The sequence below is a fragment of the Lissotriton helveticus genome, chromosome 8 (assembly GCF_964261635.1).
Source record: "Lissotriton helveticus chromosome 8, aLisHel1.1, whole genome shotgun sequence".
NCBI classification, from domain to species: domain Eukaryota; kingdom Metazoa; phylum Chordata; class Amphibia; order Caudata; family Salamandridae; genus Lissotriton; species Lissotriton helveticus.
In genome coordinates, this window is record NC_136069.1 from 230,611,566 (window position 1) to 230,628,433 (window position 16,868).

Below are 16,868 nucleotides of genomic sequence, written 5' to 3' on the forward strand. Positions count from 1 at the left end.
AAAATGAGCATACAGGGGCTAAGGTCTTTACAGTAGGTGCCATTAACTGATAGAGGTAAAAAATCTAGGGCGTTCAAAAGTAAAAAATTATGGGGTACATCTTGGGCAGGAGGGATGGTAGAGAGCACATCTATATAACAAAATATGACAAGTCAGTGTTTCATGTCTCTTTAACAATTACACACCCTCAGTAGATCATGCCTCATTAATAAGACATATTAAGAAAAACTATCTGCTTTCTGCAGCAAACATTACTATGTTTTATGTTTCTACCAGTCTGCGAACACCATCCTCATATTTTACTTAAGTTATCCTATTTCACTGCACGCTGCTACAAATAAACATACTCAAAAGAAAAAGTGGAGATAGCCGCTTGTTAGAAAATATTTCAAAAAGGCATTTGCAACTTTAGGATTCCTCGTGTCCATGGCATCTGTCTCGTCGAAACAGACGAGGCTGCGTAGGAGTAGTTTCTGGACCCAGGCAGAAAAAGCCCCACGTTTAATAGATGCAGAGTCGCAGCATTTTCTGAGGCTAGGTTTCGATGCTGCTGAAATTTTCGTGTGTGCGCCCAGTGACAGCAACAGCTGTAACTCTTTCAGTGCTAGAGATATCCGACATCACGGGAGTGTTTACCTACCAGTAGTTCCCTAACTGTGTGATTGGTGCGCACAGCGCCCCTGACTAGTTTTAATGGCGCACTGGGGTGCCGCGGTGCACATATTGGAACCACTGTTTTATAGAATTCAATGGGGAGGCCGTCTGATCCCGGCCATTGCCCTGATTGTATTTGCATGATAGCCTCTGTAATTTCATCTAATTCTATATCTAAGCTCAGGAATTTCTGCTGAGTTTTCCCCAGCCAAGCCAGGGCCGTGTCTTCGAAGTATTGCTGAAGTTCAAGTGGCTGCCCTCTATGTGTAGTGTATATTATTATTATTATAGGGCATTTGTAGAGCGCCTGGTGACCCCACTGGCGTGTCCCCGCGCTTTGATAAGTGAGTGGTTGCTGTCTCCCCCTCCCTCTAAGGCTACCTGCTAAAAAGGTGAGTTTTAAGCTTTTTCCTGAATACGATTTCCGATGGTTCAAGACGCAGTTCTGTTGGTAAGACATTCCAGCATCTGGGGGCTAGATGTCTGAAAGATCTCCCTCCCATTCGTGCCTTCCTTACTCTGGGTACTCTTAGTAGCCCAGTCTGAGAGGACCGTAGGTTGCGAGTGGGCTCATATTGGGTTACCAGACTCTGAAGTGGTACAGGAGCTTTGCCACTCAGAATGCGATGGCATGTTGAGAGGGCCTTGAACTCAACCCTCTTCTCCATAGGAAGCCAATGGAGAGCCTGAAGGGCGGGTTTGGATGGCGACCTCCTGGGGAGCCTGAGCACAAGCCGCGCTGCGGCATTTTGTAGCACCTGGAGGCGACCCATGACCTTGCCCGTGGCCCCCAGATACAGCAGATTCCCATAGTCAAGGCGCGAGGTGACCAGGGCGTGCACCAGGGTCCTTGAGCAGAAATAGGAAGCAGGTCTAAGACTTTCCTTAAAGCTCTTAGGACACCGAAACACGTCCCCGTCACCCGGCTTACCTGGGGGCCAAAGGCAAGATCTTTATCCAGCCACACGCCAAGGTTCCTGGCCTCTAGGCAAGGAATGGGGACCTCCCCCAAGCAGGGAGGCCACCACGCCGACGACCACGCAGACGGTTCGCCCCCCACCACTAACACCTCGGTCTTGCTACCGTTCAGCATTAAACAGTTTGCGGACATCCAGGCTGCAAGGTCTTGCATGCAGTTCCTGAAGATGTCCGCTTCAAGACCGGGGGCACGCGATAGGGAGACGACCAACTGCGTGTCGTCGGCGTAGGACACTAGGCGAAGGCCGTGTTCCTCCACGATGGCCGCTAGGGGGGAGACGTAGATATTGAATAGGGTTGGGCTCAGGGACGAACCCTGAGGCACGCCCTGGCCCAACTCAATCTCCCTCGAATAGCATTCACCCAGCCTGACCCGGAAGCACCTGTCAGACAGGAAGGACTTGATCCAGCCAAGCGCAGCGCCAGTGACACCACCTTCATTCAGACACTGTAGCAAGGTGGCATGTGCTACAGTGTCGAATGCTGCGCTTAGATCGAGCAAGATCAAGGCCATGGTTTGGCCCTCATCCACACCCTGCCGAAGTGCTTCAACCGCCACAAGGAGTGCCGATTCCGTCGAATGACGGGGACGGAAGCCAAATTGCGAGTTGTGGAGTAGCGAGGCCTCCTCCACAAACTGCATGAGTTGCACGTTGGCTATTTTTTCCGCTACTTTAGCCATGTACGGCAGGAGGGAGATGGGGCGGAGGTTGTCAAATTTCTCAAAATTCACATTGGCTTTTTTTTGCAGGGGAAGTACAATTGCTTGCTTCCAAGCTTTGGGGACACTCTGGGACTGAAAGGAGGAGTCAAGTAGATGGCGGACATAGGGTTCAAGTACTTGCAGACTGCCCTTGAGTCGACTGGGAGTCGTCGAGTCTCTTGGGGAGCCGGATTTTATTGACCCACAGATACGGATAAGATCATCTGTAGGCGGGGTGGTAATGGAGATGAGCTGTCGTTCTCCTTTATTTTTAGCACCCTCCCCACGTGGGAGACAGTTATTAGCCCGCTGAGGAAAGGAATTGTAAATGTTGATGACCTTATTAGCAAAAAACTCTGCAATACGGTCGCAACCCTCCGTAGTGCAGAGCTTCGTGGGCCACACAGCAGGCTTCCCTACAGCAATAGATTTGTAGATTGAGAAGAGTTCTTTGGTGGAATGTTCGGCTTCTTCAATCTTAGTGCAGAAGTACACTGATTTGCCCTTTCGTAGCAACTTATGATAGCTACGCCTACAGTCTATGTACTCTGCTTTGGCGGAGGTGGAATAGGCAATCCTCCATTGCCTTTCGGCCCTTTTGCACGCTGCTTTAGCCACCCGCATGTCCTCATTGAACCAGGGAGCAGATCTTTGAGCCCGACCCCCCATTTTGGCCGCACCAAGTGGAGCCACCAGGTCCAGGGCCTCCGTAATACGTCGGTCAAGGTTGGAATTAATATCTTCCACGCCCACACCACCGGGATGACCTTTCGCAATTAATGCCTGATTAAATAGAGTTTGGGAGAAAGCTGCCCATCTCCGCCTAGGGTGTTTGTCAGCAGGAGGATCGATCGGAGCAGGTTCCTGACTCCCAATGGTGAATGGAATGAGATGGTGATCCGACCATGGGATGGGGACTGGGGTCTGAGCTTCCACTCGATTCCAGTTTGCGAAAACTGGATCAAGAAGGTGACCCAAATTATGGGTAGGGTGTTGTACCTTCTGTTCGAACTGCAAGCTAGCCATTGTAAGACAGAGATCATTTGCTGCCTTGTCCGTCGGGGTGTCTAAATGTAAGTTTAGATCACCCAGGACTAGATATTTATCCGTGCTTAATGCAGCTTCAGTGACGTCCTCCACTAGTTTCTCAATAAAGGCTGTGGGAGGGCCAGGCGGGCGATAAATCAAAAGGCCTTTTAAGGTGGAATTGCCATTTATCATGATAGAAAAGGCACCCGCTTCACTACCCTCAATGTTCGTACGCACCAGCTGACATTGATATTCCTGTTTAGCCACTATGGCTATGCCCCCCCTCTCCCTCTTATTCTGTCTAGTCTTTGCAGACAATAACCCTCTGGGATGGCTTCGATGATTTCTGGCATGGAATCCAGATCCAACCAAGTTTCCGTAAGGAAAAGTAGGTCCCATTGCTTCCCGGCAAGGAGGTCATGGATATCAAGGCAGTGCTTCCGTAAAGAGCGTACGTTCAGCAGGCCACACATCAGGGGGTGTCGAGCACTGATTTTAGTTTCCCCTGTGCAGAAGGTGAAACTGCAGTGGTTGCAGCCCACGCTGTTGCCTGCCTCCATGCTTTGTAAGCAAGGTCCCAGATGGTCATGGCGGAGGAGAAGAAGATCCTCTCGACTCCAGCGAATATGTGCTGCAGGAGGGCCAGGGGTTCTGGCCCTGGGCCGCAATCGGCCGGGCGCAGACGGGCTTAACTCAGGCGCAACTCCGGTGCGCCTTCGTCGCGCCCGCTGCGCTCGTCCGCTGCGCTGCCTACAACACATCCGCCTTATATCCCCCCCAGCGTCCCAACAACTAGAGCGCTGCAGGTGGACTCCAGGAAGCAGCTGGCTCGGACCCTCCACGCCCTCTGCACAAACGGCGCTAACCACCGGCGTCAGAACGAGGCGGGAGGGAAGGGCGAGTCCAGCGCCTTCTGATAGGTTCTTGTGGCTGTCTGTCTGCTTCCGGGTGCCTCAGCAGAACAGACTATGGAATGCGGCCAGTCCTAGGGTATAATTCCGGCAATAGCGCGATATAAGCAGCGCGGATACAGCGACCCGCTCTGCTCCACACCAGTGCTCAGTAAGTTTTAAAAATGAATTAAAAGTGATCACAGCGCTGTAGCAGCGTATCAGTCTTGCTCACAGTTACGCCGGTAGCGCAGTTAAAAAGCGGTAGGGACACTGCCACTGCCCACTTACCACGAGAAACTGCAGATTCTGGTGCCTTATATCCCCCCCAGCGTCCCAACAACTAGAGCGCTGCAGGTGGACTCCAGGAAGCAGCTGGCTCGGACCCTCCACGCCCTCTGCACAAACGGCGCTAACCACCGGCGTCAGAACGAGGCGGGAGGGAAGGGCGAGTCCAGCGCCTTCTAATAGGTTCTTGTGGCTGTCTGTCTGCTTCCGGGTGCCTCAGCAGAACAGACTATGGAATGCGGCCAGTCCTAGGGTATAATTCCTGCAATAGCGCGATATAAGCAGCGCGGATACAGCGACCCGCTCTGCTCCACACCAGTGCTCAGTAAGTTTTAAAAATGAATTAAAAGTGATCACAGCGCTGTAGCAGCGTATCAGTCTTGCTCACAGTTACGCCGGTAGCGCAGTTAAAAAGCGGTAGGGACACTGCCACTGCCCACTATAAGAGCCTTATAAAATTCCTCAAATGTTTGCAATTGTTCCGGGAGGTTTCTATGTATTGTCCCGTTAGAATCCTGCACCTTCGCTATGTGGTTTGAGAACTTTAGTGGCCTAAGAGTCGCCAGAACGCTCCCCGTGCGATCGCCTTCTCCATACACCCTTGCCACATGGTATTTCCCCGGAACTTACATTCTCGATTGGCTGCTTCCGCGTACTCCAACAGTTTGGCCCGCAAAGCTGCACTAGTGTGCCCCACCTCGTCCCCACGCGCTAGGGTACTCTCCAATCCCTTAATGTCCTTCTCCAACTGGGTAAGTTCCCCCCTAATAGCTTTTAATACTTCTCCTCCCTTTGCTATGCACCACCCTCTTACCATGACTTTGAATGTTTCCCAGACCGTGGTGAGGCTCAGGACAGAGTCAACTTTTCGTACGAAGAACTCTCGTATTTCCTGTACGGAATCCGTCTTGAAGACCATATCTAGTAAGTGAGATGGGTTTAGCCGCCAACGGGCATACATACGGTGCCTGCTCCTGTGGAGGCCACATTTCCAGTTGACTGGCGAGTGGTCCGAATATGTGCGTGCCAAGTGTGTGACCTTTTCTACCCAATGTGCCATTCCCAAGGAAACAAATATATAGTCTAGTCTAGCCCACGTGGAGTATACCGCTGAGTAATGTGTTCCCTCCTTTTGTGTCGAGTGTCTATGGCGCCATGTGTCTAGGAGATAATTAGAGGTGACCAAATCCGCTAGCAATTTGCGCGATGCCGTGTAATGTAGCGCTGTGGCATGGGATCTGTCTACTTGCGGGTCCATTATAGTATTGAAATCCCCTCCCGAAATCACGTATGTGGAACCAATAGCCTGTATCCTAGCCCAGAGTATGGACATGACGTGCGGGTCATCCACATTGGGGCCATAGTAATTTGCACTTGTGATGTTGTTCAACGCCAACCGGCCCCATAGTAAGCAATACCTGCCCTGCGAGTCCGTCTCTGTCCCTCCCAATATAAAGTTCGTAGAGAGTCTAACTAAGATAGCCACCCCTCTGGAATAGGATGAATAGGACGAAAAGCAGCAGTACGCAGCCCAACGTGCTGCAAAAAGGGGCTTTGCTGCAGGGTCCAGATGTGTCTCCTGCAGCAAGGCAATGTCTATGTGGTGCCTCTCCAGATAGCTTATGATCTGTCTTTTCTTCCGGGGATAGTTCAATCCTCGGACATTCCATGATATAAGTGATATGCCATGAGGTGTAGTCGTGTTATCTAGGTCGCCTGTCATGGTGTAGCTGTTTGGGGTACTGGTATTGATACTGTAGTGTGTATAGAAACAAGTAACATTAGCACTGACATAAGGCAGAAATCCCCCACCCCCTCCCACACTGACTTGCCCAATTCGCTGGGCATTAGTTCCCTCCCTCGTCTACTTTGGGTGAGGTATACCCCAATGTCCTCAATATAACAACCAAAGAACTTTACCGGGGATCTCTCTCCTAGGGCCTTCTCTAGGGGCCCACGACCTGCCGTCTCCCCTCCTCGTTCACATCCACCTGCTATTAGGCCCTTACGATCTCGTAGCGTTCGAGGGAGGAGGGCGAGTGTCCCAGCGGGCATGTTGTAAGTCTCATTGGTTCAGTCTTAGATCATCTGGTGGCGTGTCTGGGTTCACAGCTGCTATAAATCGCAGTCTTTCCTGTCAGTCTGTCCTGAGAGCGGCTGGCATGATGCTCAGTCTGGGGCTGAAGTGGGTGACTGGGATCAGGATCTCGCCCTGGTGGCCGATTATGTGGACGCCGTCCGGCGATGTCGCTTAAGGTATTCCTCAGCTTGTTGTGGGTTCTGGCAGTAGTGCTGTTTGCCCAGGTGGATAATGGGAAGCTTGGCGGGGTAGAGCATCGCTTACGTGATGTTCTGCGCTTGGAGCTTTTTCTTTACCTCTGCAAACTTGCGTCTCGCATATTGTAAGTGCTGTGTGAAATGCAAGCATAGCGTTCTCGTGTTGGACTTGCTTCTTCTCTCTGGCCAGGCGCAGGACTGCGTCCCGGTCTCGGTAGTTAAAAAAACACACTATCACTGGGCGTGGAGGTGCACCCGGGGGCGGACGCGCAGATAGGCACCTATGTGCCCTTTCAATTGTGAGGTGAGGTGAAAAGGACTCCCTGCCGAAGAGCTCAATCAATAGTTTTTCTATGAAGTCCTCCATGCGGGCCGTGTTGGTGGACTCTGCCAAGCCCAAAATGTGCTTGTTGTTCCTTCGAGACCGGGCCTCTAAATCTTCGTTCTTTTCGGCGATGACTTTTAGTAGCTTACCCATTTGTAAAATCTGTTCCTTGGTTCCCGAGGCCCTGTCTTCCAGGTCTGAAACACGCGTCTCCGCTTCTTTAATCCTCCGGTCATGTTAATCCAGCTTGTGCACCACTGAATCTAGCCTTGCATTCATCGTGTCCATCTTTGCATCCATTGAAGTTAAACTAGTTTTCATGCTGATCAGGAGGGCCTTCCAATCTTCCTTTTGGCCATCGGCGGCGTCAGAGTCTGCATTGTCTACATCATTTGTTTTTGGTGTTTTGTGGGACTCGAATGGGGTCTTTGTCTGTTTTGTGTCCGTCTTGCCCATGATGTGGCCTGGATGCCCCTCTGGGTTGATGCTTGTGCTGGCAGTGTATGGCTTTTCACAGTGCGGGGGCGCGCTACTACGTGGTGAAATCCTAAGGCGGCCGCTGCTTTATCTACACTCAGTTTATCCTCAGATTGTATATGCCGTTTTGTCCTGAGGTCGACGTCTGGGTTCTACAAGCAGCCAGCCCAATTACACCACATGCGGGTCAGTCTGTACTTTCCTGAACGGCTTCTGCGATGGGTGTTCTAAGCTACGGGGCACTCCTGTCTGCAGTGAACAAGATGGTGTCCCCCGCCTTTCAATGTGCAGTATGTCTCTGCTTAAGGCAAGTGAGACTCCGACCCCTCAGTCTCCCTGGGGGCCTGTGTTGCTGCCTCAATCAATTATCTCTTGCGCTGTGGTTATGCCGACTCTTGTGTGTCCACAAGGAATTGCGGTCACCTCTCTCGCGCCGCTCAGGCTGCCTTTTGGGTCGCGCCGCACCGGGGGTCCGCCCGCTTCTCTGTTCTCGCTGCCACGGCAGCTGCACAGCGCGGGTGGCGAGTGTGCGACGCGCACTGCTGACTGCGCCTCACCGTATTACCGCTGATCTCCGTGACTGCAAGGGAGCTGGGGTTCGTTCGCCACCCTCCATTCCGCTGTGGCTCCTCCGCTCCAGCTCGGCCCGTGGGCACTCCCAGAGCTGCGGTCTTGCCTAAGTTACGCCGCCGCACTCCTGACTTTGTGTGCGTGCAAGGGCTCAGGCTCTGCGATGTCGTGCTCTGTCAGGGCCAGCTGAACACTGATGCATGTCACTCTGCTCCCGCGTATTCCTTCACTGCTCCGCCACCGAGTTAGCTATAGTTGAAGTCCAGGAGACATCTCAGGATGTTGCTGTAGTATATTAATCCCACCCGACTGGCGAGAGCCTCACTAGTGTGCAGCCAACGGGATCGCACGCCACCTAATGCCTTCATGAGCTCGCCCAACTCTGCACTCCACTTCTGTGAGGAGCTCTCCCAACCCTGCACTTCGCTTCTGTGCAGAGCTCACCCCACTCGGTACTCCACCACCCTGCGGAGCTCACCCCACTTTAAAGGACTAATGCAGCATTCCTACATTAATAATTTTTAAACTGAAAGTCTCCATAGAGTAGGGAGGTGTAATTTGGGGATTCAAATTTAACACGGTATTACAACTTCTACCGTCTGAATAATCTTTTCCTGAAATTTGTAGAGAGTAATAAAAAACTTCAGCATACTAACAGAAAATCAACAGAAAAGGATAAAGTACATCTATTGGCCCATTAAAGGGCTCATCTACACTTCAACCTACAAAACGTTTACTTTATACTACTTATAAAATAGGTGTTAGCTTTTCTGAGAAGATACATTTACGCGGATTCGAAAAATGGTAAAACAAATAGGAGAAGGTAACAAAATATCACCTTAAGTTTGGGGCTACAACCAGTTATGCAATAGCAGTAAATTCGGAATTAAGCCGGAATGTGATTTGAAGACCTCATTTCCACCTTAAGAAGCAGTTCCATTAGGCATCTAGGTATGGTATGTTTGGAAACTGCAGGAGTATAAACCTATAAATGCAAGGGACTTTCCAGAAGAAGGTAGGCTGAACAGGGAATTAGTGAGAAACAGATGCAATAAGATTATAAAAATCTGGATTTTGTCAAAATAGCTGCAGGTGCAGTCCTAAAACCACTTTTGTGCCTCAGGGTTTAATCCTGCACTTCCATGTAAAATTATTATTTCCCCAGACAACAACCTTGTCAGTCAGACAGGGAAATGAATGTTGCCTTACAGAGCATACACCAATTATGAACAATGTTTAGTACCAAAGACCATAGAACAATGAACATTTTCGAGCAACATCTGCAATATGTAAGTTGATGGATATAATGTAGCTAAAACATTTAGCGAGAAATATATGTCAAAATCTTCATTCTGACAAGGTGTGCTCATTATGGTTATTTTGCTCACCCACCACTAATGACCTCGTATAGAGTATCACACAGTTTGTGTCTTTGTCATTACCTTTCTCAGTCTGGCTTTTATAAGATTGGCCTTCGTTCTCAACACACTATTCTACACCAACATCTACTTTCTAAGTCTTGCCTACCAGACAGCGCGAGAGACCTATTGTAAACTTAGTGGGCTTACAGCCCGCCCACTGTGCGCTATTGATTGATTTTATGGTCAGTCCCATTTTCTTGCTTACTGAATGGGTTCCCTTCCCCTTCTTATGTGTATCCCTTCCTTGGACCATAGCCTCCTTTTGACTGGCTGATTAGTATCCTTCCACTGCTTACATTTAGGACACTACTTTTTTCTTTGTCCTTCAGCACTCCATGAGAGTGCAGGTGTTTTCTAGCTCTCTCTTGTGTGCTGCTTTACTGCCTCAAATTTCCGTTATCTCCACCCCCCCCCTCCATCTCATGGGTGGTGCTCCCCATCCCCTCAGTGCTGGTCTGTACGAAAGGCACAGCAACAGGGATATTTTTGCTGGTGTATGGTTGAAGAACAGACTTTAAGGGTTGTATCTGTTTTATCTATGCATATACTGCATGAAAGCACAAGCTGAGGCACACAAAGGTTTTCATGTCACTGTGAAAAGGGACAATTGCTGCCTTCACCCTGCTGGCATTTGAGGCAGAAGGCGTACTTAGCAGGACACTTCTTCTGGAGGCCCATACATCTGCTCCCAGGTGTAAAATAGACAAACAACTAGCTGAATACTGAGAAAAGTAAATGAGAGCTTTATAAGTGTCTCCCTTTACATTTGGACACCTCCTTATGCTTTATAACTTCTATTTAGAATTCCTGACTGAAGAGTATTTGAAAAATATACCATGCAATCTATAAACACTGAAAACACAGAATTGCATGTACAGTTATGAGGAACCATTCGATATATGCTCCCTTTTCCTCCAATATTGTGACATATTTTTTTCTGTAACTATTTTTCAACAATACTTTACACACAAACATTGGCAAAATCAACAGCTCTGCACTAGCATCGTTTGATAAGATCTACTACCTCTGCCAATTTTAGTTTTAAGTCTCGTTATCAGGCATCTCAGTGCCCCGCATTATTACTTATGTGGGTGTTGACATTTCCTTCCTTTTAGAATAATGCAAGGTTGCAACACACTGCGTTGTCTGGTCGCAGTTTGTTCGTAGTCAACAAATTCTGCATAGGTATAGATAAACAATCTTCATTTGTAGTGACAATTTCTTCTAGACAGTTCAGCTACCAAAATTGTTCATTTTGACCAAATATTCACCTTTTATACAATCCATGCTGATAACTGAAGACGACCGTGGAGTTTTTTCTGATGCTAAATATTCTGCACAACAAATGAATTTGAAGTCGACTACTATATGGATAGTGAGCCTGTGCTTTAATTTTATGCAACAAAATGCTATATCCTAATGCTTTGCCCCTGCTCATACACCACCTGTACTTCAGATAACAGTAAAGGATCACTTCTATGGAAATAGTATCATTACCTGAATATGCTCTTTGGTAACAAGCCAGGGCCTGTGTGCCAGGAGTTTATTGATTTCATTTAGGTTTCGAAGTCTTTGTGGTACATATTCTAAGCCTTTCAACCATTCCGGATCACCCCTTGTTTTCAGAAATTCGTCGTTGTGCAGGTTTATCAAGTATGAACACTGATGTCTGGCTGCTGCCTGTGAATGCAAACATGTAAAATTCAAATCAAATTCGAATGTACCTGTTTCAATAAGCACATCATTTTTGTGATAATAGTACACATTTTTATTGACGATGCAAGTCTGCACAAATCATTCACTGGTGAACAAAAAATAAAGTAGAATTTTCTTTGCCAAAAGGGGTTCACGGTAGAACTAAGCTGAACTTATCTCAAGCACTTGGAGGTGGTAGAAGACTGGCAATGGCAATAAGATCAAACTATAGTTAATTCTCCAAGCTCCTCCTACAAAGCCATCTCTCGGGCCAACAGATTATGCAAATAGGATGACTGAAGCTGCTAACTTTCTTAAAGAATTACTTAACATTCGAAAAGAAGCTTGCTATCATAACCCCCACCCTTGCGACTAAGAACCATCTTTTGAAGAACTGTCTGGAGTTTTTTATTTTTAACACTGTAGTTGCTATGAGGAATAGTGCTGGTATCTTAAACGAACCAGAAGTAGAAACCATCATATCTTGAGAAAAGCAGACAATCTAGTTTATTAAAGTTGGTTATTAGACCCCTCCCACGCCCCAATACTAACACACTCTTCGGTCTACCCAGTTTTGTTTTTTGAGACCACTATCACCAGTGGAAGTGGGAACCGATCTTAATAAAGTGAGTGGAGTTCATTAGACCTGAAAACCCACTAGGATAAAAAGTGTCATCAATAGCTCATTTTTTAACAGTGATACCCAGGAGTGTATATGAGAGCTTTAATTTGTAACTTTCGGCTGCACCTTCTTTTGTTAAGATTCTTGAAAAACAGCCAAGCAACAACCCAGCTTTCACAGTATTTAGAAGGGCATTGTTTGCTTAGCAACAAACAATTTGGTGTCCTTTCCTACTATGGGACAGCGTCGACCCTCATGGATATGAGACACACTACTGTGGTCCGCCGCAGGAGATCTGCAGTTTCTTTAGGCAGCCTTTGATACAATCGACAATAGACTACTACTGGATCAAGTGGTGGGGATCTCCAATAATGTCATCAGTTGGTTTAAGAACTAGAGTCAACAGATCCAACCAAGTAAACGTGGTCAAAACCTTGCCCATCTCACTCCAATGTCATGTGGCATCCCCAAGAGCTCCTCCCTCTTGAATTCCATCATATTTTTTATTTTTATTTTTTTAATATGTTTATTGCGGAAAACAAGAACATAAAAGACATATTCCAGGCTCATCCAAAACACAGGCATTTTGATTCGAATATGACCAAAGTCCACATTCAGGATAAGACACAGCCTTCTGGCCCACATCCCGGAGGCCGGGCGGCGTAACAATAAGGAATGCCACAAAGAAAGACATAACCAATTATATAAACACGCCAGGATTTCTAACATCCGCAGTTTCCGTTTTGGTTTTGTTTCTGCTTCCCCCCTTTATGCATGTCATTCATTCCTCTTTTCATGTCTGCCATGTAGCCCACCCACCACCCATCCGCACAGGTGGTTTTGCAATACGAACCCCATCAACACCCAACAACTAAACACCCCCCCCCCCCCAAAAAAAAACGCGGCATCATCAATAGAGTGCATGCAAGAGTCAGGTAGTTTCTCACGGCCCGATAGGGTGCAGACCCTACACTTACAGTCCTTCTCTGTGACACAAGACAACTTATAGGGTTACAAGATAGGGAACATCAGTGCGTGCCCAACAGGGCACTACCCCAACACAGATCCCTCTGCCGTATCTCTCACCACATCCTCTTCGGAATCAGAACCCTCAGGGGTGAACAATTCGGCGCTAGTGGCATCCGAGTCATTATCCGGCATCCCCTCAGCACACATCACCCTCCAAGCTAGTAGGTCCTCCTGCAGTCTCTCATCGCGTCGCGGGCGCTGCATGTGCGTTTCTTCAGCCAAGGACCACTCCCGAACATCCTTAAGCCAAGGGGACAGTGCAGGGTCCCTCTGCACCATCCAAGTGATAGCCACTCACCATTTTGGCGACCGCCAACCGTCCCATGAGGGAAAGAGGAAGCGTATTCCAAAAGGACACGGATTGGTGCAGAGAGCGGATCACTCGTTCTGCGTTGCGGTTTAACAACTGGTCGTCAGACGGAGCCACTTGAATACCCAAATACCGAAAGGCTTCTAGTTCCCAGCGCAGCCCTAGGCACGGGAGGTCCACGTCCGGAGCGACGGCGTATCCCGCCAGAGGAAAGTTTAAAGACTTCTCAGGATTAATACGCAGCCCGGAGGCCGCACCAAAGCTGTCTAGCAACCGCAATAAAGCGGGGACCGAGTCCTCTGGGGATGACCGGCAGAACAGAGCGTCGTCCGCATAAAGGGAGACCACGTTCACGGTATTTCCGACTTTAATGCCCCATTGCTCCAGCTCAGTCCAGACAGAGACCGCCAAGGGCTCAATCGCGAGGGCAAAAAGGAGCGGCGACAGGGGGCACCCCTGTCGTGTGCCCCGCTCCAGGGGCCACTCCTCTGAACGGGCCGATCCTAGCCGAACCTTAGCCCGGGGAGCCCCATAGAGCACCCGGATCCAATTACAGAAAATCAGCCTCAGCCCTGCTCTCCAGAGCACCTCCAGGAGGTACCCCCAGCTGACAGTGTCAAAGGCCTTAGCGAGGTCTATGGACACCAAGACCTAAGAATCTTCGCTACCTCGCACCTCATGGAGGACATGATTCAGACGCCGCAGGTTCATCGCGGTGTTACGACCGGGGATAAACCCACACGGATCCCGGTGGACCAAATGTGCCATGTGCGGGGCCAGGCGAGTGGCCAACAGCCGGGTAAGGATCTTCACGTCCGTGTTGATTAGGGTGATAGGCCGGAATACTGCCGGGTCGCACTTGTCCCCTCCCGGCTTTAAAATCATGCAGACCTCCCCCTGGTTCATAGTAGGCGGGAGAACATTGGTCTCCAGGGCTTCACCATAGACCCGCAAAAGGAGGGGGTCCAGGATATCAGCAAACGAGTGGTAGAACTCCGGTGGAAAACCGTCACCACCCGGCGCCTTAGCTCGCGGCAGGGCAGCCATAGCCACTCTAACCTCCTGGAGCGTCAATGGTGCGTCCAGTTCCTCCATCGCCTCTTCGGAAAGGACCTGAAGGTCCAATCCTTGGAGGTAAGGCCGATAGGAGTCTTCCGTGATTGCAGGGTCCGCCGTATACACCTGCTGGAGGTGAGATCGGAGCACCTCGAGAATAGCCGACTCCGAGTGTGCCACGTCCCCCGTGGGAGCCCGCAAGGCAACAATCCGTTCAGGGGCGAACTCCCGTCGAAGGATCCAGGCCAGCAAGCGCCCAGATTTATCGCCCTCCCGGTGGAGACGCTGCCTAAATTGGCCTACGGTGTATTTGTCCAGCCGGGTAAGAGTGTCATGTATGGACACCTGAGCCTCCTCTTCCTCCGCACGATCCGAGGCTGCGGGCTCCGGCAGAGACTGACAGCGCCGGTGTCGGTTCTCCGCGTCTCGCAAGTCACAGTGCAATTGTTTCCGGACCCCATAGGTGAGGCCCATACAGACCCCCCGTACCACCGCCTTCAGAGCCTCCCATTTGGTGGAGTAGGCCAGGTCCTCGTCTCCCCAGTTCAGATCCACATAATCAGTCAGGGCAGTCTCTACATGGTCCTTCCCCACCTGATCCTGCAAGAGGTCTACTGGCATCCGCCAAGTACGGGGACGCGCAGTCTGGTCAGCCCAGTGCGCTACGCATGTCACCCGAGCATGGTCCGACAGAAACCGTGCCTGGTGGGTAACCGTCAATGAGAGAGACGCGGCAACATTAGCCGCAAGTATGCGGTCCAGTCTGCTATGTGTGTTGTGTGTCGGAGTATAGCACGTGTAGAGTCTTTGAGTGGGGTGGCCCGTACGCCACACGTCTACAGCGCCTAGGTTATGCATCACCTCCTTGAGGCGGCTGTCATGCGCGGTTTCGTGCCAGTGCGAGGAGGGTGTCTATCTAACTCCGGATCTAACACGCAGTTAAAATCCCCGAACCAGAGGAAGGGGGTGTCGAGGTCCGAGACTATGAGGTCCTGAAGACGGGAAAAGAAAGCAGGGTCATCGGTATTCGGTGCATAGGAATTCAATAGCAGGAAGTCCCTACCATCTAACTTAATCCGTAGTAGCAGGTACCTGCCCTTAATGTCCGCCTCCACATACTGCACGGCACAGGGCACTCCCGGTGCAACCCAAAAAAGGACCCCTCTGGCATATGTGGAGAAGGAGGAATGGAACACCTGGCCCTGCCATTTCCTGGACAACTTCTGGGCACCCTCCTCATTCAAATGGGTCTCCTGGAGGCAGGCAACGGAGACCCCGTGGCGTTTAAGAAAGGAGAGGACCCTGTGTCGTTTGGTGCAAGTGCCCGACACACGCACGTTCCAGGTTAAGAATTTGAAACCCATAGTTGGTAGGTAAGCCCATCCGGGCTGTATATCACAGACAGTGTGGTCCGCCACCCCCGGGCCTGCACAGCATCCGGGCCGGTAAGTCTAGCCCACTCGATCCGCCACACTGAAACCTGCAATACAATACACTTGATGCCAGCAACAACTACTCTCCCCAACCCCACCCTCCCCCAAAGAACCCCCAACTCCCCAACCCCCCCCCAGAACTTCCACCCCCATTCCCACCCATGAGCAAGATGACAGCAACAAAAAAACATGCTACCCTGCCCTCCCCCTGCCGGTGCCAGGACGTACACTGCCACCCCATTCGTCCACACAACACACACCCACAACCACCAAGCTAACACCACCCCTCCCACTCCCCTGACCAACTCCCCCTCGGGACCCATACATTCAGGATAGGCCCTGGGCTCATCCACCAAAGGCAGCCCGAGGACGGGCCCCTCCCCATCCGGATTGAGAAAGAGCTCCCACTCCACAGCGCCTCATCAACAGGATGCAAGTCCTCCGCCTCACCCAATCACCCAACAACAAGCAATATGGGACACAAGCATCCCGAACTATCCAGAGCCCCAGTAGGAGGCCTCTCAACGGAGCACAAAATCCCAAAAGTCAAAAGTCAAACAGTACCTCCGGGCGGAGTCGGCTCCAGCGTTGGCTCAGAAAGCCCAGTCTCCGGAATCACCGGGGCTGAGGAGTTCACATCTGGCACAGTGCCCCGCAGGGTATCAGGAATCAAGGCTTCCCTGGGGTGGGTGCGCCCAAGGACTCCGGGCCAACCTCTGCCAACAAGGATCTCATGCGCAGAGCACCATCTTCTCCCACCGTGATTCTAGGTCCTTCGGAGCCCTCCGATCTAGACCGGCGTCTATGTCGACCTCGCCGTCGGCGTTGGGGTCGGGTCCCCCACGTCTCTCGGGGACCCCACGTTCCCCTGGGGGCAGGTCGTCACCCCGTATCTCCAGCCACTCCCACACCTCCGCTGGGGATTCGAAAAAGTGCGCCCGGCTCTGTGAGATCACCTTAAGCTTAGCCGGGTACAGGAGCATATATTGGAGTTTCATCTCGCGGAGCTTCTGCTTAACGCTCAGGTATGACTTCCTCTGTTCTTGCACCTGCTGAGTGTAGCCAGGATAAATAGATATACGACTATTTTCAATGGTGAGTGACTCCGCCT

General features: G+C 50.4%; 1 protein-coding gene across 1 annotated transcript in view; it reads right to left on the reverse strand.

Annotated features, from left to right (window-relative positions):
* SESN3 (sestrin 3) overlaps positions 1-16,868 on the reverse strand; it is a 318,970-nt gene that overhangs the window by 88,215 nt on the left and 213,887 nt on the right. Inside the window, exon 4 of the mRNA XM_078656979.1 lies at positions 11,110-11,292. Coding sequence (XP_078513105.1) covers positions 11,110-11,292 — 183 coding nt within the window. The remainder of the gene's footprint in view (positions 1-11,109; positions 11,293-16,868) is intronic.